The sequence below is a fragment of the Ambystoma mexicanum genome, chromosome 4p (genome assembly GCF_040938575.1).
Source record: "Ambystoma mexicanum isolate Mex_15411 chromosome 4p, UKY_AmexF1_1, whole genome shotgun sequence".
Lineage (NCBI taxonomy): Eukaryota > Metazoa > Chordata > Amphibia > Caudata > Ambystomatidae > Ambystoma > Ambystoma mexicanum.
Genome location: NC_090927.1, coordinates 247,103,915 through 247,128,875, shown reverse-complemented (window position 1 = coordinate 247,128,875; position 24,961 = coordinate 247,103,915). Strand labels below are relative to the sequence as shown.

At 44.3% G+C, this 24,961-nt stretch overlaps 1 protein-coding gene across 1 annotated transcript in view; it reads right to left on the bottom strand.

Annotated features, from left to right (window-relative positions):
• The window catches only part of LOC138452576 (cysteine-rich secretory protein 3-like), an 876,534-nt gene that overhangs the window by 131,820 nt on the left and 719,753 nt on the right, over window positions 1-24,961 (bottom strand). Inside the window, exon 7 of the mRNA XM_069605005.1 lies at window positions 13,296-13,384. Within this exon, the coding sequence (XP_069461106.1) occupies window positions 13,296-13,384 (89 nt within the window). The remainder of the gene's footprint in view (window positions 1-13,295; window positions 13,385-24,961) is intronic.

Below are 24,961 nucleotides of genomic sequence, written 5' to 3'. Positions count from 1 at the left end.
CTTTAATATGCTCACAATGGTTCGGTTGTATCTCTCCACTGCTCCAGAAGAAGCTGGCCTGTAAGCAATGTTTAGCTTCCTTTTAACCCCCAGTATCTCCCACATCTTTATCATTACTTCACTGGTGAAGTGGCTACCTCTGTCTGACTCAATCCTTTGAGGTAGACCAAAACGGGAAAAGATGTGGTTAATCATCAGGACAGCTGCAGTTTCTGCCTTGCAATTTGGGGCTGGGAGACATTCCACCCACTTGGTAAACAAGCATGTCACCGTCAACATGTACTTATTCCCCCTAGCAGAGCGAATCACGGGGCCTACAAAGTCAATTTGCAAATCTGACCATGGGAGTGTCATTACCCTCTTTTGGAGAGGTGCCCGGTGTGTGAGGGATGTTGGCTGAAATTGTGCACACACAAGACAACCCTTCAAATATTGGTTGAGGTCCTGGCCCATGTGTGGCCAGTATGCAACCTCTCTTAAGATTTCCAGTGTTGTGTGAAACCCCCTATGACCGGCGGTGGCCGAATCATGGGCGTGACTTAACATCAGGCTTCGGAATGAGGTAGGAACCACCCAGTGATCATGGCCAGCTTGGGATTTCCTTACCAACAAACAGTCTTGGATTCGGAACATTTTTGGACATTTCATCAACACTCTTAGGTCCTCTTTCCCAATGTAATCGGTATCCGTCAGGGGAAAGTTCTCAGGGTCCTTAAGGTGTTGGTAAAACTTACCAATAATTGGATCCCCCTTCTGAGCTGTAATGAAAACAGCATCAGGGGTCTCCTTGCTCCATTGGGCAGTTGAAAGATCATTGTGAGCATTTGTCTGGGACCTAGTGATAGCAGTGACCTGGATTTCCCCCAACAGGGACTCTATTTCGATTAGATCCCCTTGGATGGCCCCGGTTTTGGCCAGCTGATCAGCTAAGTCATTTCCAGTTTTGTCTGGTCCCTCTACTTTGGAATGACCCTTGATCTTTTTCCAGTAGATGGTCATCCCATTCGATGTGACCAGATCATCAATGTTTTGGATTAACTTCCCATGTTTCAAGGGTTGTTATTATTAGCACATAACATGCCTCTGATTTACCAATTAACCAGGTGCTCCACGAACCCGTTCCGTACATAATCCGAATCAGTGATTATGGCCAGTTTGTGGAGTTGATGTTGGACAGCAGTGAGAATGGCCTGATGCACAGCCATCAACTCTGCCACCTGACTACTTCGGGGACCAATTTTGTATCAAGCGGAGGGTCCTGGAAACTCCTTCACCCAGGCATTCCCTACGCCGGCCACCAGTTCTTTCTCCCCGTTGTTGTCAACATGGTACGAGCATCCATCCACATAGACAGTGGGCATTCCCTCACACTTGTCTTCTTCAAAAACTTTGTGTGGGGAATTAAGGTATGCCTCCGTGTTATCCTTGATTTTTAGACTTTCGTCCTCGAGACAGTTTTCTCTGGCACAATCATGCAAGTCAGCCAGACCTTGCGCAAGGGGACTCTTCTTGTTTTGGCCATATCTGACCTCCACAGGAAAGCCTTGCATTGACAGAATCCAGGAAGTAATTCGGGAATTACTCACATTTCCGGCCCGGATTCTGTCACTTTGGATATATTGCAGAGGCTGGTGTGGAGTCTCCACTATGATGTGTTCCCCATGGATAAACAGGTGGTAATTCTTCAATGCCCAGACCGTTGCCAGGAGTGCCTTCTCACAATCGTTGAATTTTTCCTCCACAGAGGATAAAGTTTTGCTCGCATAAAAATTACTTTATTGACCTTGTCATGCTTTTGGTATAATACTGCCGCCAAGCACGTATTAGAGAACCCTGTCTCCAGGAAGAACTCCTTGTTTCTGACAGGGTAAGCTAGGCATTGCGCTTGTGAGAGGCTTCTTTTGAGTTGTCTTACTGCCTCGGCTTGTTCTGGACCCCATTCCCACTTAACCCCCCCCTTCAGGAGATGAATCAGGGGTCTGGTGATCTCTGCGTAGCCCTCAATGAACTTTCTGCTGAGGAGTAATCTCATGCCCCAAGAAATTAACACGGGTTCTACACCACTGTGCTTTCTGAAAGGAAAGTTTTGCTCCGGCGGCCCTCAACTGGGTCAGAACATAACAGATATCCGCTATGTGTTCCTCCACAGATGAACTTTTGATGAGGACATCATCTACATAAGCCAGGTTACCCCTTGCACCCAGGTCGGGCATGGCCTTGTGTAGGAAAATGTTGAATTCATTGCCGGAGTTGAGGTATCCGTAGGGAGTCCGGGTCCATGTGTACTGCTGCCCCCCAAAAGTAAAAGCCAGCTTGTATTGGTCCTCCCTACTGACAGGCACAGTCCAGTATCCATTGGTCAGGTCTATTGCAGTGAATACCTGTGACCCCTGGATCTGGGCCAGCCCTTGGTCAATGTAGGGCAGAGGCCATCGGGAAGTATGGACCTGTTTGTTGAGCTCCCTGAGGTTGCCGCAGAGTCTCCACTGGCCGTTTGGCTTCAATATTCCCAGCACCGGGTTATTGAAGGTGCTCTGAACTGGACGGATTATTCCCCGGGACTCCAGGTTCTTAATTATTTCAGTAAGGGACTCCATTGATGCGAGAGGCAAGCGATATTGCTTCACAAACATTGGAGTCATGCCAGGGTCCGTGGGGATTGTTGTTGTGTGGATGTCGGTGCGGCCACAGTCATATGAGTCTACCGCAAAGAGATCTTGGAAATCCAAGAAAACTTGTTTCAACTTTTGCTTTTGTTCCAGAGTCACACAGGCATCAGCTAGGTTGACTCTCTCTTCCACCATCTGCCTGAAGCCTGGAAAGACTTCTGGTTTGGCTATCTCAGCGGCCTCCTCCAGCTGGGTGGAGAAGTCCCTGGTCAGAGTGCTGATTTGGACTGGAGGCTTCAGGTGGGAGAGGCAGCCCTCATGGACCTGGAAAATCACCTCATCCCTCCTGAAGTCACAAGTCACATCTTCCTTAACATAACGGCAAGAAGTGTACACCAGGAAGTTCCCCCAATGCCGGGTGAAAATCCTGTCTGGTGTTGGATTGTCCTCACTGTCACTGTCAAAACAGTCCTTGGGGATTGGTCCTAACAGTTCATTTCCTAGATCAATGGAAAAATGTCGGTCATCAACCGCCATTCCAATAATGGTGCCTGCGGCTAGAGTAATACTCTTTAAGTCGCTGTTATCCACCTCTATTGGAATGGTGCATGTTCTATGTTGACTAATGGTGTTGGGTTTACCCCCAACCCTTGCTGTTGGAGAGAAGCATTTAGATGTATATAAGCATCAGGGTTTTGCAATTTTTGTCCTCTTTTAACTTTCACTTCCAGGGAGAATTGTCGGGTCCTTTCTGGAATGGTGACTTCCTCTTTGATCTGAATTTCAACTGCATAAGGTAGCAATTGAGCTGACCTAAATGCTTTTTCTGGATCATCAAAGCCCATGGGATTATCTGCTAATCGGGACCAAGCTTTGAAGTTTATTAGGTCCAAACTAATGGCAAAGCGATTGAGAATGTCACTGCCTAAGTAAAAGGCGGCAGTGACGTCTCGCACGACCCAACAATTATGGACTATGCTCTTGTTGCCAATGGAGATTTTGAGAATACACCTGCTTGGCAGGAGATGTTTGGAATTAGGTGCTTCCAGGTCCATTTCCCATTTGTCTATCAGTTTGAATGTGGGAATGGCTGGATCTTTTGGGAGTTGGCGGAACATGGCTTCGCTGATGAAGCTCTTACCGTTGTTCACACACACTCGAGCGAGAACAGAGTCCTTCCCATCATTTAACTGAACAGGGATGAACAACTGCTCTCCAATTTGCTGAATATCAGCCAGGCTCTGAGCTGATTTCACATCTTTCTGGACTATAGGAGTGGGAGTTTCTGATTGTGGATTAGTAAAGAATTTCAGGGTGTTTCCTTCCATTGTGGAATACCACCTTAAACTGGAAGGAAGGTTGATTTTCAGAAATAGAGAGGACCCCCCATCACCAGTCTGTTGTCCTACTGCTATTACTGTCACATCTGGAATTTGGTTGTTCTGGAAGTGAAATTCTACTTGGTCAGATTTTTGTTCAACCATGTGGCAGGTGCCATTTAAACTAACATGGTTGACACTCTGTTTTAATTTTATTGGTCGGCTAGTCTGGGTCCAGAGGACCTTGTTTACGCAATCTATTAGGGGTGACAACCTTCTCAGGAGGTCATTCCCTAGTAAACAAGGGGTGCCCTCTGGAGTCACTACTATGACCGGGTGTTTCACATCGTGTCGCCCAATTTTAATGTCCAAGTTTGCAGTCCCCTCAACGGGAATTTCCTTCCCATCAAAGTTCTGCAGTTGTCCAGGAAGAGAGGTGAGAGGAATTCGGTAATTCTCCCCCCTTCCTGCATTTAGTTCCTCAAAGGCCCTTTTGGACAGAAGGGTAGCTTGGGATCCAGTGTCCACCAGTGCCAAAATTGTACCCTGTACTTGTACCGGGGCATAGTATCTTCCCTCCTTCTCCTCAAGGGGGCACAGATAATGCACATTTTTGGACAACTGGTGGGCTAACTTTCTGGTTTTGGATATTGCTAGCGAAGAGATTTGGGCAGAATTCTGTGGAGAGCCTTGGGAATCTGAAAGAAAAAGTTGGCAACTGGAGATCAGAGCCATTGTGGGTTCACCTGGTTCCGGTTCTGGGCCGCCCCCCCCCCATTTTTGGAGGCAGTCACCAGGATGGGTTTGAACCAGGGGATTTCGGTATTGTCGGTTCTGGGGTGAGATGATGGGCGGCGGTAGCTCAGTCTCCACATCTCCCCAGTCTAGATGGGAATCCCTTGGGACCCATTTTTCCTTGGGAGGAGTACCCCCATCTCTAAAGGAGAAGATCCTTTTCCCAGGATCTTCTGAGGATCCCTCTCCCTCAAATTGGAAGACCTGTACCTCCTCCACAAAGTGGGTCTGTTTGGGTCCTTTGTTTCTCCTACCCCCCCTCTGCTCCTTGGGAGGCAGGCTTTCAGGGGCAGGAGATTTTGTTTCCGGTTCCTGGTTTTCCAGGGGCTGTTTACAAGTTGGGAAGGAAGCTTCCTCCAAGGCTTTACACCCCTCTTCCCCTTGTGCCTCCTCCCTGGGACCCGGTGGGTTATCGGGGTGCTGCCCCCGTCATTGTTCTGGAGCACCAGGTCCAGAGTTTGGGGCATTCTGCGGTGGCATGCTCATCTGAGGGTTCTGTTCAGCCCTCAGTATGTGACCCAGATCCCGTGCCATATTTTGGACCTGGCGCTCAAGTTGTAAAACCCGCTCCGGCTGATACGGGGCTCTATTTTCTCCCCTGGGCTGATCCCGGGAAGGGTAGCTATCCCTTCTCTGGTAATACCCCGGATTGGGAAGATTCGGGTACCCCTCCACCCTTGGCCTCCCCTCTCCCGGATTAGGTTGTCTGGGCTCAGGGAATTGGGGAAAGAAGGATGGATGATTTTGGGGCTGGAAATTGGGAGGATATCTGGGGAAAAAGTTCTGCCCAGGATTTGGAGAATTTCTGCCCTCCTGGGGGAAGTTAGGAGGGAAGTTCCCCGGGTCAGGTGCTTGGCTGGATCCCCCCCTTGGGATGGAGGAGTCCACATATAACCCAGGATTGGTCGGTTTCCCTTGTAGCGGGGACTTACATAGTCAGGGAAGCGGGGGACCCCATTTGTGGGACTACCTCCTCAACTCCCTGTCTGTGACTGGCCCGAGGGCCTTCTGGTCTGTGAATTATTTGGTGCAGGCAGGTTTTTAGGCCCCCCCATCTCCAAATCTAAAACGGGGGCAACCTTTACCTCTGCCACCTTGGCAGCAGCAGGGGTGCTGTTGGTTTTGGGGTTTTTCGGAGCGTTATTTTTATTTTCGATAGGCTTCTGCACCTCATAGATCCGGGTAGCCTGTTCAATGACCCCGTCTAAAGATCTTTTCTCATGAAAATCTCTCACGAGCTGGGTCATTATATATTTAGGGAGAGCATGGAAAAATGTATTGACAAACTGTTTGCTGTCTGTGCGCACCCTTCTGGTGGTCTGCTCAAAAGCACGCTTTAATTCTTGCACAAACTCTTGTCGGGCCTGATCCTCCCCACATTGCAAATTGAAGGCTGCCTTGCGAGCCTCTTGGGGATTTCTGTGCACAGAAAAATGTTTCAAGATGGCCGCCCTGTATGTGGAACACCTTGAATGATTTTGGTCCTCCAGCCCCACAAAGAAACTGGAGTACTCTGGTGAGAAGGTCCACTTTACATATTGAATACAGCTTTGGCTGTCCTTCAAATGAAAAGTCTCCATCATTTGCTCAAACAGCTCTAAGTGCTCCCAAACAGAATACTTGGCGTTCTTATGATAAGGTGTGATCACACTCCTTATTGCCTTTATTTGCTTCAATGGGTCCTTAAGCAAGGCCCTTTTTGCCTTATTGGCCTTTTTGGTTCGGGTAACCCTAGTCCATTCATCCTCTGACTCAGAGGCACTGCTCCCAGAGGTTCCTGTCTGATCTTCCAGGTTTTCCCGGATTCTGCGAGCCTGGGAATGGCTGGCAGAATGTGGGGACCTGGTCTCCTGTGTCCTCCGCCGTTCAGAGGAGTCTTCAGATTCCTCCTTGCTGCCAGGATTTGATGGGTACCCCCCCACTGACCTAACTGGGCAGAAGTTTTCAGGATGCCCGAAATGGGCCTACTCTCCTGGGGTTCCCCACTAAATTGCACTGTGCTTGGGTGCTCATACCCGGATGCCCGCCCCTCCATTCCTGGGAGGTACTGGCCTATGAGCCCCATACTTCTGGTTGGATAGTAATCTGCCATCCCTGCGGCCCGGTGCTCATGTGCGCCAGGGGACATGGGGTTGGCAGAGTCCAGGGACTGAGAGATATGAAGGCCTCTGGTACTATGGCTCCTGAGGTTATGCTCAGGAGTCTCCCTCTCCCAGTGAACCTGGTCTCTATCCGCCCCTGCTCCCTGTTGCAATGCAAGAGCCTGCGCTTTCAGTTCCTCAGTTAAGGCCTTACTAGACTTTATCAGTCTCTCCTGCATCGCTACCTGTTGCTGGAGCCTATCATTGTGCTGACAGAGAGCCTCATTTTCTCTCTGTGCCTCCTGATTGGTCCTGGAGTACTGGGACAGTCTATGCTGCAGGAGGGTTACCTCCTGAGCTGTGTCCCTATTGGCCTGCTCCTTTCTTGCCAGACCATCCTCCACCCTCCTGGTGTGCTCTAACAAGTTCTGGTGTTCTTTTTGGAGGTCACCCAGTCCCTGGAGGGCCAGGTGATTTTCTTCCATTTTCCTTTTTAAGTGGCAGACTTCCTGGCCTAAGGTATCCCTTTATTGACTAAGAGTCTGCATCTGTGCCGCCAGGTCGTCCCTTTGCCTTTGGAAGGCACCAGCTTTCTGGTGTTCTTCATCAAACTCTGCCTGGGTATCCAGGTCTTTCAAAATCAATTTATTGCTTTCCTCTTTCTCTCTGTCTAGTTGGATTTGCAGGGTGGCTACCTGCTCTGTGCATGCCCTGTTGAAATTGATCTGTTGCTCCAGCTTTTTCTGGCTCTGCAGTAAGGAGTCCAGACTGTCTTGGTGCTCCTTCTGCAAAGCCAGAATTCTGGTATCCTGGTCCGTCTTTTCCTGTTGCAGTCTATCCATGTCCTCTTTTATTTTAATGATATACTGCCTACTATCATTTTCTGACTCCTGGCTCCTCTGCAGCCTGTGCTCAGAAGAGACCAGGTCAGATTGGGCCTTTTCTAATGCCATCTGTTGCCTACTTGCCAGATCTTGGCCTTCAGCACATTTGTCCTGCATGGCTCCCATATATAGATACAAATATGCCGCTATCCTAACCATCTTGTTGTGTTCATCTTTAACTTTAGGAGCCATGTATAATTCACTCAGGGCCACATGTAATGGACCCTGATCTCTCCATATATCTGACTTTGTTTCAGTGACCTGTTGCGCGATTGCCTGCAGCCAGACCCTTTGGTCCTGATGAGTCCACTCGCCTCTCACAAATAGCTTATGTAAGAAGTGCTCTCTGGCTATTTTCATATCTACCAAGTTCGTCATTCTGGAATTTGAGTTCCTTCCTGACTTACAGAAGTTTGTATTTTATTTTTGCAAAACAGACCTTTCCCTTAGAGCGTCCTTTTGAGGAGTGCTTTACAGCGTAACACAGCGTGGTGATCCGACCGGATGTATGTATCTTGTCAGTTAACACACTGTATTAATCCCCGGCTACGAGCCCCCAATTTGTAAGAGGATTCAATTCAACACTACAGCTAAGCCAATGCCTAGTCTGGGATACTGAATGGAAACCCTTATTGATATACCTTTATGTCCAGTTCATGAGTTCTGGATGACTACCCCTATATAACACCCCTCTCTTAGAATCCCCCTGACCCTACTGAGCCAAGAAGTAGTTCTGTTTTGCAAGTTTAAAAGGTTTATTTGAGAAATAAGACAAAATAAAGATACCACGCTTTTATAATAAATTAATAATCGATATCGCCCTTATAAATATAATGTTAATCAACAATGGGTAATCTGACAATAGCACACTTCTTTATAATCAATGAGGAGTTAGTATAGGATGGATCAAGTAGCAAAAATACTTTTATGATTTCAAGGGAAAAGCAATGAGGAATAAAATGCAGTACAGAAATACTTGAGATGATTTTAGCAAAAGATAATATAATCACTTTTTCTCTGGCAATTCACCTCCCTCCCCTATGCAATGTAAGAAATGGAAGGAGATGGAAAGAGGAGCACACAGTTCTCAGGAATGCAATCAAATACAGTACGAAATTCAGTTCCCCCCAGCAAGCTTAGAGGAAACAGGTAGGAGTTTGAAACACAGGCCCAAAATGCTTTTTAAATGTGATGGCAATGGATGGGAAAATGTGCCAATGATTTTAATTCCCTCTAGAGATTCAGGGTGAGTGGGAGATGCGTGTTGGTATTAGTTCAGGCTCCCTTTAGCAATGCTCTATGAGTTATTACCAAGTTGCAAACTGATTTTAACAAAGGAAAGAATGGAGCTGCTATTTTGACAAGTGGAGAAATTGAGTCAAAATCGCAAATCGCTGTAAATTTCGCGAGTGCGTAAATCGTGATTGCGGAAAAAAATGTTTTCGTTCCTAGCCCAAACGGTTCCAGAGATATGGACGATTAAATAAAGGTAGTTTTTCAGATTTAAAGTAAACTCAAAATGACAGGTGACAGCTTGCAGCTGCAGAATTGACAGGTGACAGTTGTGCAGCTTTACAAAATGACAAGTGAGAACTTGTAGGAGGCAGTTCTGGTTAGATTAAAATAGTTTGGATTAGATTATTTTAAACTAAGAGCTTATTTCTGTCACAATCTAACCTAAGTACTCACAATATATTTTGGAAGGACTGGACCTCCTCACGGATCTGATCAATCAGGCTAGCGGCACTTCACAGCGATCTGGTCTCTGGGTCTGCGGTTCTGCACGGTCTGGTCTGGTCTGGTCTGGCACTGGTCTGGTCTGTCCGGATACAGTGGTCTCTGCACGGCTCCTGGATCTCTGCACTGGTCCTGGCAAAAGTTCTTGGCAAGGGATTCAAGCAGCTCGCCCGGCTGTGAGTAGCTTGCAATGATTTGAGGCCTGCTGCAGAGAACTCAGCTTGTGGTTTTAGGCCTCTGATTTAGGTTCTAAAGTATAAGTTCTAGGTTCTGGAGTATGTAGCTGGAGTCAGTCTGGAACTGGTATCTTCTGGATGCTGTGTGGTCCGGCAAAACCCTCCGCAGCAACTGGATTTGAATGTCCTCTCTAGCTTCCAGTGGCTCTTTTTATGTCTTTTGAAAGTAGGTGTGTGCGCAGCATCACTAAGCCAGCCCCTCTCACAACTGATCATTGGTCAAGCTTTTCTCTCTTCCTTGATAGGGGAAAGGAAATTTGAGTCATGGTGATGCTGTTTTATGGCCTGCAGAAAGGACACTCCCCTGTCAAATTGCACACAAATCTATATTTGACCCAAATACATATTCCACAGATACACAGTTGTTTGTCATTGCATACACACATCATGCATTACTGATGGGAGGCACTGTTCCGACCATGGCGTTTCTAGGAGCTTGGGTAAAGAAATGGCAACTTTTTGCGGTTTTTAGTAGCTTTCCCCATATCGGATTTTTCTCCAAATGTATACAATTGTGTGCAAGGCATGTGGGCATTTAGATAAGGAAGTGTCAGATTTTTAACATGCATACATTTAGAGTAACAGCCTCTTTTCCGCGCGTAAACCCCCAGATCATACCACCGGGTCCTAAAACCTCTTAAAATGTGGGCAGAAAAATCACAGGAATTATGGTATCATTTAGATCATTTTGACAAGTCCGCACCATGAGTTATACATCTTTCTTAAAATCATTTTCTGGCCAACAAGGGTGTGTCTTCCCAGGTCACATGGTGGAGAAATCAGTCTATCCACTTTCTTTAAGCTCAGCCTGTCCTCAGAGGGGGCTGCCCCTCCCCGTTCCTGCCAAGAGGAAGCCACTTTACGACCCCCCCCCAATAAACCATCTGCCTGAGTCAAGGAAGGGCTTTGTTCAAAAGGAAGCCATTTACGACCCCCCCAATAAACCATCTGCCTGGGTCCTTTGTTTAGTTTCCTGCAGTCCCCAGGTAATTCAATCAGAGAGTGTGTGACCTCCTTTTGGCAGGGGCAACAGAATGCAGCCATGCCTGGGAACCTGCTTGATCAAGTTTCAACTCCTGTGGGGGTAGATGTCAGGCATCTTTAAGCCAGTTTTTTATCTACATGTCATTTTGGGTTCCCAGTTTAAATCAAACTTACAATTTTTACACATGCAGCTAGAATGCTGATTCTAAGTTCAAAACTATGACATTTCAACAGTGACAAACTATGTGACACTCAAAAGTAGGTCACTCATTTATTGTAAACATTTCGATTTTAGTGTCTTTCAGTTCAGTTTAGCACTCAGCCAGTCTTGTTATCAACATTATTTTGGGCTCTTCATCTTCCCAGATTTTGTAGGCACACAAAACTTCATTCTGCCAGATGTCTGCTGGTGTTCAGTGAGATTTTTGGATGTGTTGCAATGTTTGAAAATAGGCATTTTGAGCTGGCATTCAGAGAAACCAAAGGTAATTTTAAAGCGTTTTTTTTTTTTGTTGCTAACAGGCGCTGCTGTTTTACCTTTGGCACCCATTCCACTCATGGCACCCTGGCCCATCATGCTTGCACTGGTGGGTGGCAAGTTAGGCAACCATTTTGGTGTGTGCACAAACTGCGTGGTTCTCCTGGATTCTGGCGCACATGTGGGCTTTTTGGCCATCTTGGATTTTCTAAGCCCACAGCACCAAATGTTGCAGCATGATAGCTCAAACGTGGGTCAGGACACCCAACATTCCCTACCAACTCACGCCCAATCACCACTGTACCCTTTGAGCTTAACATCCTTGATCGGACTGCCTACACTCAACTCCAAACCCACCTGGAGACCCAAGACCTCATTGGCAAGCTCCAATCTGGTTTTAGTCCCAGGCACAGCATTGAGACTACCATCCTGGACCTTAAGATCCAACTAGACAGTATTTGTGATGCAGGAGAACAACCCATCCTTCTGCTGCTTGACCTCTCTGCAGTCTTTGATCTTTTTGACCACAATATCCTCAGCCTGTACACCACCTCCAAATTCAACCTTTCTGGAAAAGCTGCTTGCTGTTTAAACTCCTTTCTCTGTGAATGCTCCTCCAGGATCATCCAAAGGCTCTGAGGCAGCTGACACGACCCCTATCTCCAATGGGGTACTGCAAAGCTTGTGCCTATCACCCACACTCTACAACATGCATACGAAAGCCCCTCTTCGGCTACCTTGAGAGCCTGGAAAATCCCTGACACCAACTTCACCGACGACACACAAGTCTGATTCAAACTCACTGGTAACCACACCACTGACTCAGACAACATCAATAGGGTCTATAGCATCATTCAAGTCTGGATGGCAGACCACCATCATAAAATAGAACTCCTAATTGTAGACTCCCTGCAACGTCTCAAACATTTGAACCCAGCTTTCACAAACTTTACCATTGACGGAAACATTCTCCAGCCACGTGAAAATAATGAGCTATCCATGCAAAAACATATCAAGGCCCTCGCCTCATCTGCAGCATACACCACCAAGCTATTTCAGCTCTGTAGGAAGTTTCAATCCTCTGACAACTACCTTACACTAGCTAGAGCTATCATTGGAAGTAAATTAGATCTCTGCAATGCCATGTTCTCTGGCATCTCAACCAAAAACTTAACCAAGCTTCAACTTATCCAAAATAATGCCTGTCAGGCTGCATGGGGTATGAAGCATTCTGAGCAAATATCTCAAGTAAGACGGGATGCCCACTGGCTGCCCATCAAATCCCACATCGAGTTTAAAATCCAATCTATCACATCCAATGATTTCACAACACTGCACCCACTTACCTAAACCAACGCGTATCCAAAAGTGCCAAACCACACTGCTTGCGTTCATCTACAACTTTGGCATTAGCCAGGCCAAGATAAACCAGAAAAACAGTAGGAAGGGCTAGTTTCACGGTCACAGCCCATATGCTTTGGAATGCCCTGTCTCCCGGCATCCTAAATGAACCTTCCTATCATGTGATTAGAAAATAATGGAAAACTGTACTGTTCAATAAGTATGTATAAGACTATTCCTGCCTATCATGCCACATCTGCACTGTAACGTTTGCTTCTAAGTATGATACCTCCTGGTGTGAGCATTATCAACAAATTACATAAATAACAAAATAAAAAAAAGATGGTAACTCTGGGAAGTGGTCCTAGTACCTGGACAGTAACAGGAAATTCTTGCCAGTATTGAGTGTCCAGGCATGGCAGAGGGCAATTATATTGACAGATGTTAGTGATAAGCCACTGTGGCACGTCTCTGTGCGTATGATGGAAGTTCTGGGCAATAGAGTTAGTGTCTGGGTATTGGATGGCAATCATTGTCAGCAGTGCAAATAATAGGGCATTCAATGCCAATACGTTTCATTTGTGTAGGTGTCTGGATGCCAATCATTCACAGTTGCACCTGTATGTAGTTGGTTCTTAAGCATTTCATGGCAATATCTGAGAAGGTGTCCATCCTCCTTCTGCCGGGGTGCTGGGGTGACAGCCTCCTCGGTGCTGCTGACTGGGGCATATGAGGCCAGCCTTAGCGGTATTGCAATGCCTGTTGGTATTCTACATACATGCAAATTGAAAAGTGCAAAATGGAGAAAGCAAACAGCTTCATGAAACTTACTGCAGAGTCCTTCATCACAGTGATCCCGACAACGAGCGCATTTCTTTCCTGCTTCATAGGGTCTTTCAATCTGGCCAGCATAGTTGCCCCTGTGAAAAAGAGCCGTTATACGTTTAGGGAACATGAAAAAAAAATAATCACCAGGCCACAGTAACTCTTTCCTTATTATGAGAAGGTATTCAGAATACCAACATCATTCTGGAGAAAATGTGAGTTTTTGGGATGTTTCTTGTGTCTAGCATGTCAACAATCACAATAAAAGTGTGTTATCTGTTAAGTGCCCGGTGGCTCTTCCCTGCTTTACACACCGTGCATTCATGCTGGCTGCATGATAACTAGGCTCTAGTCATGTTAGAAAATAAAGCTGGGCACAGCCTACAGGCAGGTGGGCAGTATCAACATATTACATGTCTGTGTGTGTGTTTTTTCTGTCTTCTTCCCTGTCATTTGCACCATCACGTAAACCCATTTAGCTATAGGCAGGGGTGTTGCTAGGTCTGGAAAAGACCCGGGGCTTCGCTAATGTCGGAACTGTTGGGACTGGGGGCTAGCTAGCCTTTTGGTTCTAGCTCCTGAGATTCTATCCGGGGCTACAACCAAAAGACCAGGGGCTATAGCCCCCTAACTCCCCCGCCCCCCAGCAACGCCTCTGGCTATAGGGACCTTGGCTCCCAGGTCAACCCATAGCATCATTTCTTAGAATTCCTGAAAAATCCCCTTGTCTCATTCTTATTGTTTGCATTATTTTGAGAGTTCATGTATAGATACAGACTTCTTAAACATTACACGAATCATGATCACTTCATCAGAAATGCGGTTAAATGGTCAAGCAATTAGATTGCTGCTCGTTCATGCATGAATTATGCAAACACAGAATTACCCGTTTGTATACTTTGTAAATAGGAATTTTAAAATTCGCACAGACAATCTCACTGGTTCCAACAGTTGAATGTACAACATCCAGACAGCCTGAAATTCCTCAGGGGGTATCAGTGGCCTACTCCTACACCAATGAGCAGCAGGTTTCCCAAGCGTATGTCCGCCTTCCATTGAATTATGCAGAACATCTGACCCACTCCATTGCTCTGCAGATTCCTTGCTTCTATATTTCAAGCAAGAGGTGCATGGTCTAAATTAATATATATTTCTCACTGCTACATTCTATGCTACTTCATGTTTTTTTTTTAAACTTAATAATAGCAGAACCTGAAAATAAGGGGTGAATCTTGTGTATTGACAAACAACCTTACTCAACAAACAATGCAGTAGGCATGCTAGAATAGGCCCTGAACAGATTCTACATTAACTAGCAGGAACCATGACACACAAGCAGTAAATAGTTATTAGGCAGCACAATATTGTAAATGGCAGCAGAAACCTTATGGAATTGATTGCAGATCCAAGTCCTGGTACCTTCTGATTTGACAGATAGTGTTTGGTATACATTGGTGCAGTAACACTGTGTGAGACTACACAAACCTTATCTGTTTGGTATTAGGTAACCCACCTTTTGGCATAGGTCTGTACTACACAAGTTGGGAGTGTGACTGAGCAGCCAGGCCTATCTCAAGAGGGGTACATGTGAGCTGTAGAGCTGTAGCAATTACATTCATAAATACAAGTAACCAAGTAACACTTACACTCAAGGTTTCTGTTATAAATAGTTATTTATGTATTTAGCATCAATGATTAAATAAGCATTCCTTAAAAAGGCAATTTGTGTAACAATGTAAATATACTTAAAACATACTTTTCAGAATCAGACCAAGTTAGTGGATACTCTTTGGATATGCTTCATACACAATTCCTACATCCTGAGGTGACTTCAATCATGAGGACAGTAATAGTATTTATCTATCACACTAGTTATACTTTGCAGATTCTGAGGTTGCAGAAAGGAAAGGGTTAAGAGAGGAAACATGTTAAACAGGTTCTCAGTATATGTGAGGATACTTAAATCTTCCAATGACATCTAAACAAGCCTTTCCCAGCAATAACAGTCTAAAACAAGTTACACCTATGAGGGACAGCAATATCAAAGTCAATGGGCTAGAAGAGTCTGCAGGGAGCCATCATAGCCAAAAGTCAATTGGGTACAGTCAATGGAGCTGAGGCACTTCTTAGATAAAAAAAAAAAACTTGCACATAGTTAGTTTGCAGAAATCACTTGTAGTGTCACAAGCTGTTAAGCCTGTGCAAAGAGAGTTGGATTCAAGTTAAAGGTAAGCAACGTCGTGGATCACGGATACCGGTTCGCTTCCTTCACCCCTTGGGTCGCGCACTCTGGTGAGGGGACTTGATCTCTGGTCGTCCTGCTTCTCAAGGGTCCTTAGGAGACTCCTGGAGCTTCTGGATAGATTTCAGATTTGCACAAGACTATGGATTTTTTGACTCCTGGCACTGGGATCTTGCAGCAGCTAAGAAGTACAGTCAGTCGGGGATGATGGTTTAGTGGAGATTGTCTCGGGGTTAGTTGGTCCCACTAATGCAACGGATAAAGTTGTCTCTTCAGGAGCTTCTCTGTTGAATTGAAAAAGTAGTTTCAGCACAGCAGCAGGGCTTCACCAGGCAACTCAAGCGTCCAGGAGGATGCAGAAGGTTTTGTTCATGGTTTCTTCGTTGGGTATTTCTCCCTGTGGTCGATTTTGCCTCTAATCCCAAAGCCCTCACCTTTTAAGCAGGCTTCTCCCATTCATGCACAGCCTAGGCTGTCAATCACACAGCAAGGTGGCTGTCCTGAAAGGACAGTCAGCCACCAATTAGGACTGGTTGCATTCAGGCACTCCTAGAGGCAAAGGACAGGGGAGTTTCAGGAATGTGCCTCACATCCTGCCTTTCCAGTAACACTGGAGCCAGAGGCCGGCTCCGGGGATGAAGCCTGCCAAAGGAAAAATTAACAAAGGGCTCATCCCTGGTTCAACACACAGAGTAAAACCCAAGAAAGACACCACAAACAGAAAATGTTAAAAAACGAAGACCGGGCCATTTTGAGAAAATGGTCACCCATGGGTGCTGTACTGCAGCTTAGCGTTCAGCCTGCAGTAGACATGACAAAGGTAGGAACATTAAACAACTGTCACCAGCCATTTAAATTAGTGAGGGTAACATTAAAATGTTACATGAGAATGTAGAATAAGGAGCTACTCGCTATCCCCCCAGCAGTCCACACAATATAGTATCTGCTGAACCTACCAAGAGACAAGGTAAGCCAAGTCAATTTCACTCTACTAATCTTGGGAACAGTAGATCACACAAGAAAAGTAATTTAAACCTTATGAGAAATCAAAAGGATTTCTCCGTGACACTGCACTGAAGGTGATGTGTGTCACCATACACAAAGTACATGTATGGAGTTTGTCAGACTCCAAAAACTGAGGAAACACATAATCCAAATTAGTTCAAAACATATGGGAGAGTGAGAAAAAGGTCTCACTCACTCCAGTGTTAAAATTAAAAAGTCCTCAAGTCCAGCAAAAGAGCTGGGAGTCTCTAAGGTTGAAGGGATTTAGCACAGAAATGAGAATTCTCCCTTACAGAGTCCAGCTCCCACGTGGTTATTTTAGAACTAACTGCAGGTCTTGATTTCGACCTAGTAGGTTTGCTTTCACAGTGTTAACTGAATACAAATAGCCTTTTATATAACTGCTTGGTCAATACTGACACCTAGAATTATGCATGCAGTTTTGAAGATCTCATACTTATTACCATGTGGGGCTAACGCCAATGTGTCAAGGTCCAAGTTCAGAGTACTTGGGGGAACCAAGAAGAATCCAGCCTCAGCGTTGAGGAAAATATGTTGGAAAATGCCACGAGGCAATTGGTCCTAGAAAATACTGCTTGGAAACTACCAAGAAGAGAAGCACAATGATTATCCTTTCAACCCCACAATAAATAGAGAGTCTTTTGAAACACTAGTTGGCAAGGAGAAGCTCGACTGTCCTGAAACACGTAAATTCCCTCACATGAAGACTTCAAACCCTCCTTGTGATCTGCCCCCCCTGCATCCCATTGGTGCAGCGTCACCATAACATTCCAGTGCATGCGAATCTCGCGCGCGCACCCGGAAGTGCACGCAAGTGTACGCTGTTGGGCTGTTCTTCATGTTCATCGCTGCATGATCCCTGCCTGTTAAGAATAGATTCCTGTCTACGACGGCCTTCCTTTGAAACACTAGTCGGCAAGGAGAAGCTCGAATGTCCTGAAACATGCAAACTCCCTCACATGAAGACTTCAAGTAAATAACCTGATACTGGGGCTCGTGCCCCTTTCTAGGGGTGCATGCTTTTGTTATTGTTCGTGCTTTTTCAGGATTTAAATACCAACAAAGTGTCCTTGTTTTTCCCATAGACCCACCTTGAGATCCGCCCTCCCATTGGTGCAGCGTCACCACAACACTCCGGTGCACGCGCATCTCGTGCGTGCATCCGGAAGTGCATGCAAGTGTACGCTGTTGGGCTGCTTGACTGGTGTGGATCGGAGTCTGAGTAATCGCAGCAGTAAGTGTTCATCCAACGCTTTTTGTATCTAGCTTCTATCTTGCATCTTGTACTCTCCACTTACCTAATCTCTGATATCTAAATTTGAGGAAGAATAAACTTCCCTTAATGAGAAAAGAAGCCGGAGCAGATTTTTTTTCTGCCGTTAGCACGAGACGTGCTAGTCTTGTTCGTGCAGCAGCCCTTCCGCTACCTGACTTTAATGACAATGAGGAAGCCTTATTGCAATGTGCTCAAGAATTGTCACCAGTGGGTAAAATCATTGAGGATCTAATCAATCCATCCCAACCTCTCTTTGTAGAGCTGGAGTCACCTGATATAACAAAATCAAAAGAAAAAAAAAACTTATGATAAAGAAGTGGCATCTGCCTTGCATGATCTATGCAAACCGAGTAGTTTCAGTTACGATAATTTTTCTGACTTTCCCTCTACCCTCCCATCTAATGTGCATAACTCAGCAGCTCAGTGTTTAGGGAACATCCCTGACCCTACCCAATCCGCAGTGGGCTCTGATCTATCAGCCATGATGGGTATTTTCAACAGATTGATGTTGTCTGAATTGAGAAAGCAGACGGCAGCCATTACGAGCCTAGCTACTGAATTAGGGAAACTACCCCTGAGACTAAGCGCGTCACTTGCTCATGTATTTAAGGCTAAGACAATGATACCTCTGACTGATGTGAGGGGTGGTAATGCTGAAAAAGCAAAGATGGGGTTGGTCAATTCCTTATCAACTAACAAGATAATAACTACACCCACGACACAGGAAGAGGATAGCGGGATGCTAGCAAAAGACAATGTGGGAAAGAAAAGCATCCTGGGTGAAAAAGGCAATGCTGCTACTGAAGGGAGTGAGGCCCAAAATGGGGTGCCCAATGATGACCTTGAAGTAAAAATCTCAAAAAGACAGTGTAAAAAATTGGCTAAAATAAAAAAAAAACAATAACGAGGCTCTCACGAAATCTTCTAGAAGATTTATGAGGGATCCTGATTTAAAACACACAATACAGGAGGATGCAAATGTAATCTTTGTCCCTGAAATTAAAGGAGCAAACTCAAAGAAAAACATGACCATGCAGCACAATCCCTCTGACCATAAAGAAATTAACGATCAAGCCTCACAGGGTGTATTCTCTAAGGGGGAATATGCTCTTTTTGATGCAATGAAAAAGAAAAGGGAAGCCATGTTTGAAATGTTTAAAACAATACCCTCGCTAGAAAATGACAGTGAGCTATCCAATCCCAATTTTGTATGGGGGCGGAACAGCCATGTTAGTGTCTGATGACAGTAAGGAAGTCTGATGACTCTCACAAAATGAGTGTAACAGGGGAACAACGTGGGAATCGTGATGGAATCACTGTTAACACTGGCTTGGGTAATACAGATTGGAAAGTATCCAAAGGAATTATGCAGCCAAACAAGTTTAATGAACCTGATTATGTACCTACGAATATCTTAAATCATGGGACATTACCCTCCAAGGCAGTAAACGAGGCATGCAAAGGCTTGGAGGAGGTTGACCGAGAAACGAAGGAAGAGGAATTACAACAACTTCTCCTTAAGGTGTTTAGGGATATTTTCCTGTTAGACCCAATGAGCAATTTGATAGACCCATTGCACCAAATGAAGGTAGCAGAATCCATTCCAGATAAATATAAAGGGAGTGACTCGGATGGGACTGGGGCAGGTGACCACCATGTTAATCTGAATGATTTGGGTGGTGGCAGTGATCAAAGGGCTTTAAGCCACCAGGATACTGACTTAAGACAGCCGGCTATCCCGGGACTACCAGGGTAAATTATTAAAATGCTATTCGACGATAACGGAAACATATCCTTGAATAGACCGTACATCTTATCTTTATTTGCAACTATTCCAGAGTTAAGTCTAATTTCGTCAACTGACATACAGTTAATTGACTTTATCCATAAATTCATGTATGATTACGTACGTCTTGTTATACCTTCACCTCTGGTGAGGTCTCTACTTTTGAAAGAGGCTGAACAATTGCAATCTCGAGGGTTTGACATATATGAACACACATTTACTCTGCCATACGCTCAAATTCCTGTATCAAGGTCAGTGAAATTCGACAGGGGTTATCAAGAACCAAACTTAGATAGGGCCAACTCCAAAACCGAATCTGATCTGAACAATCAGGATTGGAGATGGTTGGCCCTTTCTTTGCGGGAGTCTATTGATACTCTTAAAAAGCTGGGCAAGCTCCTCTAGCTCTTACAAAAGCTTAAAACTTGTGAGTTGGAACTCGAGAGGCTGCTTCAACCTAATGCACAATGAAAAACTGATGTGCTATTTGGCTCAGTTTGACTTTATTCTTGTACAGGAAACATGGTCTAGAGTTCAACTGTGCTGGAAAGGCTTCACTGTGACATCTGACTGTGCACATGGTGTAAATAAGGGCCGTCCCAAGGGGGGGCTTATTATAGCTGCTAAAGACTCCAACGATAATAAAAACTGGAGAATGGTGTTTTTCTCATCATTTTCGTGTTGACTCTTTTCAGTTGGGGACTTACAAAGAGTGTATGTCTGTATTTATTGTAAATGTATACTGGAACCCTAGCGAATTGACAGATCCACAACTTGTGAAAGAACTAATCAAACTGGGATCCACAATTGAACTTTGGCTCCAGAAGAATCCTGGTGGGCAGCTTATCATTGCAGGAGATATGAATGCTGATTGTTATGGTGATCGTTTGTCTGGGGATGTTGTTTTAGCCAATTCTGGCACTCAGGTCAGACTAGGGGGAAACCCCAAACTGCGTGGGAGAATATGGACTCACTTCGCTGAATTATGGGGTTTGGATCTCCTACATAATGACCACTATACGTGGAAGGCTTGAGGTCTTGTGTCAATTATTGACTATATTTGTCTGTCGGCTGGCCTGTCAAAGGGCATGTGTAAATTTGAAATTAAGGAATCAAGATGCAGCTATCATTGTTTTCTCACCACTGAATTAACTGTTAACTACCACAGATCTAATGCAAATGTGTACAATCAAGGTTTGCTGTCCAACATCAAGGGTAACAGAATCAAATGGACCCAAAGAAAAAACATTAAATTTACTGCAACTATGGTGAAAGATTATGATACCATGTCCCACTACCAACGGGTGGATCTTTACTCAGCCCAAAATTTCACATATTACATCAATACTACCATAAAGAACTTGGTTGATCATTCGCGTAAGAATTTAAGCCCAAATGAACTACATAATCATCACACTGATATTGAAGTTCACAATCGTAAATGTTCTCTTAGGAAAGAACTTAGACATTTACAAATATCGGGTTTACCATCATCACACATTTTGATTCTGATAAGGAAAATCAAACAAAGCTATAAAAACTGGTTAATACACCATAGAGTAGGTCGTTCACAGCTGGATGGTGAAGCAATGTTAAAATCTTTGCAGGGTTCCAATTGCACTAACTTTTGGAACCTAATTAACGAGTTAGAAAGACCGCAGAAGGACATTACCTTGAACGCAATTAATGAAGATATATGGCTGGGTCAATTTTCAAAACTATATACCAACAACGATACTATGGAATCTATTAAGACCTCTTGGAGACCAAATTGGACACTACAGTTTACTATAGAAGACATAGTTGGTCTCATCAAAAAATCTAAAAATTGGGGTGCCCCTGGCCCGAACAATCTCTCAAACAAACTATTGAAACTTGATCCAGTCATTTGGGCCAACATTTAGTTTTTGCTATTTGAAAACATTCTATTATGTAAATGCATCCCTCAATCTTGGAGAGTGTCGATCATAATACCAATATTTATAAAAGGCTCTTGTCTGTGTCCATCCAGTTATAGGCTGATAGCAATAGCTGGTCCGGAGTCCAAACTGTTTGCTTCTCTCATCTTACTAGACCTACAAAAATGGGTCACGTAAAAACATATTTTAGATCCTAAACAAATTGGTTTAAAAAAAAAACATGGGTACCGATTGTGGTGGTTTAATTTTAAAATCTTTAATCGCCAATTTAATGAAAATAGGAAAAAGACCCATTATTTTTGCATCTATGCCATTGAGTTCGGCCTTCCACCTGGTTGACAGAAAACTCCTATGACAGTTGTTAAAAGATCTTGATATCCCCATACATCTACTCAATATCATTATGGCCTTGTACTCTGATACAAGGTTGAAGGTTCGACTCAATTCAGAGGGCCTCCTTTCTAAAGAACTCATTATTCCTAACGTTCTTCGACAGGGATGCATGTTGGCTCCCACCATATTTAATTTAGATGTGAGCGGTGCAAACAAAGCATTAAGTAACACGAGTTTGGTTTGGTTTGTCCCAAATTGAATAATGTTTGCCTGTCGTGGATGGCCTATGCGGATGACTTCCTTTTGATGGACAACACGAAGATTGGTCTCCAAAGAATATTAAAGGCATTTGAGATGTATATACTCAGTTCACTACTCAAAATTAATACAACTAAAACAGTAATTGTGTGTTTTGGGAGACCAAACAAGAGGGAAAATGCCTTTTCTTGGTCCTGTGGAGACAAAACGATCAAAGCCCAATCCGCTTTTTAGTACCTAGGCTACCATTTTTCTGGGATTGGCTCTATTACGTTGAATAAAAGCCAGCTCAAATTAAAAGCGGAAGTTGCAATCAGGCAAATGCGTGCTATTGAAACCAAATTTGGTAAATTCTCTATGGTACCAATAAGGGAGTTTTATGTTAAAAAAATGATACCCCTTCTTACTTATTGTATGGAATAATTTTCAAACGAGATGAACGAGTATTTGAATTACATAGAAGGCACTATCTGGAGGTCTGCGTTATTCTTCTTACCGAAATGTATCCCTTTTGAACTGATAAAATACGAATTTGGTTTACTATCTCTATCTACCTATGCCACTTGGAAAACAATGTATCTACGGAGAAAATGTAAAATGGTGGACGAGGATACTCTTTACGCTTGTGCTGACAGGGATTCTACCAATCCTTTTATACACACTTTACATGTTGAGACGATGCAATGCTTAGTTGAGTTAGATATGTCTGTTACATCCTTGCGTAATAAACCTAACAAAATCAAAGTAAGCATTATGGGCTTCGATTGGCAGAAAACCAAGAACAGAATCTCTGAATCCAAGCTATATAAATACGCATGTTCTACATGGAAATGGTTTCTGGCTATGGAAGGGTACCTAAAGAAATATCCTAGCAAGAGACTGTGTAACGATTTTATGTGTTTCAGATGTAACGTAATTCAAACTAACCAAATTAGATGTAATAGAAACTGTAACTCTGGTGACTGGACATGGTGTAGATACTGTAAAAAGGAGGGGATAGCTGAAACATTGCAACATATCCTTCTGGTATGCCCAGGTTTTATGTCTCATAGGATAAGGTACTTTGTACGATCAACTCAAGATGTAAATAGAGAATTCATATGGTATAGAATGTTGCATGAAAATTCCTCCAATTTGAACATTCGGGTAACCTCCTTTTTGTGAAATGTCTGTGATCTAAGTTAGTTTTGGTAAAGGCTGTTATCTTGTTGGTAGTTTCTTGTGCCCCTATAAGTCCTAGTGGTCTATGATACATCTTGGCATCTTTTTCTTTGTTTTGAGTTGCTGTACATGGAATAGAATGATCCACAACAATACTGTACATTTTATTACATTGGAAATTTTACTCTAAGATATGCGTGTGACTTAAGTCAGTTGTAAGATCTGTTATTATACTTTTTGTGTGATTCATTTGACTCAGTGGTCTGAGATGAGTTTTAGAATTAATTGTAAGTTTATATTCTAAGAAAAGGTTTTGCTAGGTATGTTTCTTTTTCCTCTCTTTTATCTATCTTTGTAAAATCTATATTAATTGTGGAATGTATTTTTACATTTTATTTGGCTTCTTTTGTAAAGGTTTATAATAAACCAAAACAAATAATTAAAAAATAAATAAAGTCCAAGCAGCCAATCTGACTGAGAATGAGAAAGATACCTGCAAGTATTAAGGAAGCTGTAATCAGACGGAATTGCCTTGGAAGGAAACATGTTGTTTACTGCAGCCAATAGTCAATAAAGCCCCGCACTTTGCCCTGACACACTACGTACCTGGAAAAAGTCTCAATTGGTTTATACAAGTGATGATTATAGCCTCCCAATCTGGTGCAAAGTCCCAGAAAGTTGGGCCGGTGCCACACTTATTTGTGCTAATCACAGTGAACTTCCACCTGAGTGTTATTTTTTTTTTTTTTCCAAACTTTATTTATATTTTACAATAACCGGTCGGCATGGCTCCAACAGGGAGCTTCTGAATGCAATATCCCACAACAATTCCCCCACCCCACCGCCCCCCATCCCCCGTTTCCACAATATCTTTGAGAGTTCCTACTCATTGCCTTAGTCACATGGACTTTTTCTCTCCTTGTCTTCCCGCTCCTCCCTCTTACGGACCTGAGTTCTGGGTGTTTGGATTATCAGGGTCCGAAGCTACAGATTCGTTCATCAGGTAGGTGATATATGGTCCCCAGATATCAGGAGGGCGTGCGTGTAAAGGTAGTGTACGAATAAATTCAGTGTCCATATCTTGGCAATAAGTTATATCCTTTTCCCAGTCAGCTACCCTAGGGAGTGGGCCCCTGCCCCACGACATGGCTATTCTCCTTCGTGCTAGCACCATGAGGAGTGCCGCCAGCTTGCGTGACGATGGCTGCAGATGTCTTGTGAGGCCGAGAAGCGGGCCCAGCGGCAGGGGGGTCATCTGCTCTCCTATAATCTCGGATGTTGTTTGTATAACGGTGGACCAGAATTGCTGGATACCGGGGCAGACCCATGCCAGATGAAAAAAGTCGGCGTTGGGACAAACGCATCTCTCACACTGGGCCGACGCCTCTGGGTGGTGCCTGTGTTTTTGGGCGGGTGTGTAATATGTTTGGTGTACGAAATTGAAATGAATCAGTTTGTAGCGAGAATTTAGCGCCACTTTTTGAGTTTGTCGCAGAATGTAGGCCCAGTCTTCCTCACTGATTGGTTCCTGCAAAACCGATTCCCACCTGTGTTGCACTTTAGGTAGGAGCTTCCTCGTGTCACTCACCAGGGTTTTGTACAGAGTTGACACCAGTCTGCCCTCTCCCTGTGCTAATATTGTGTTGTGCAGCAGCTCCCACGTGGGGGGTT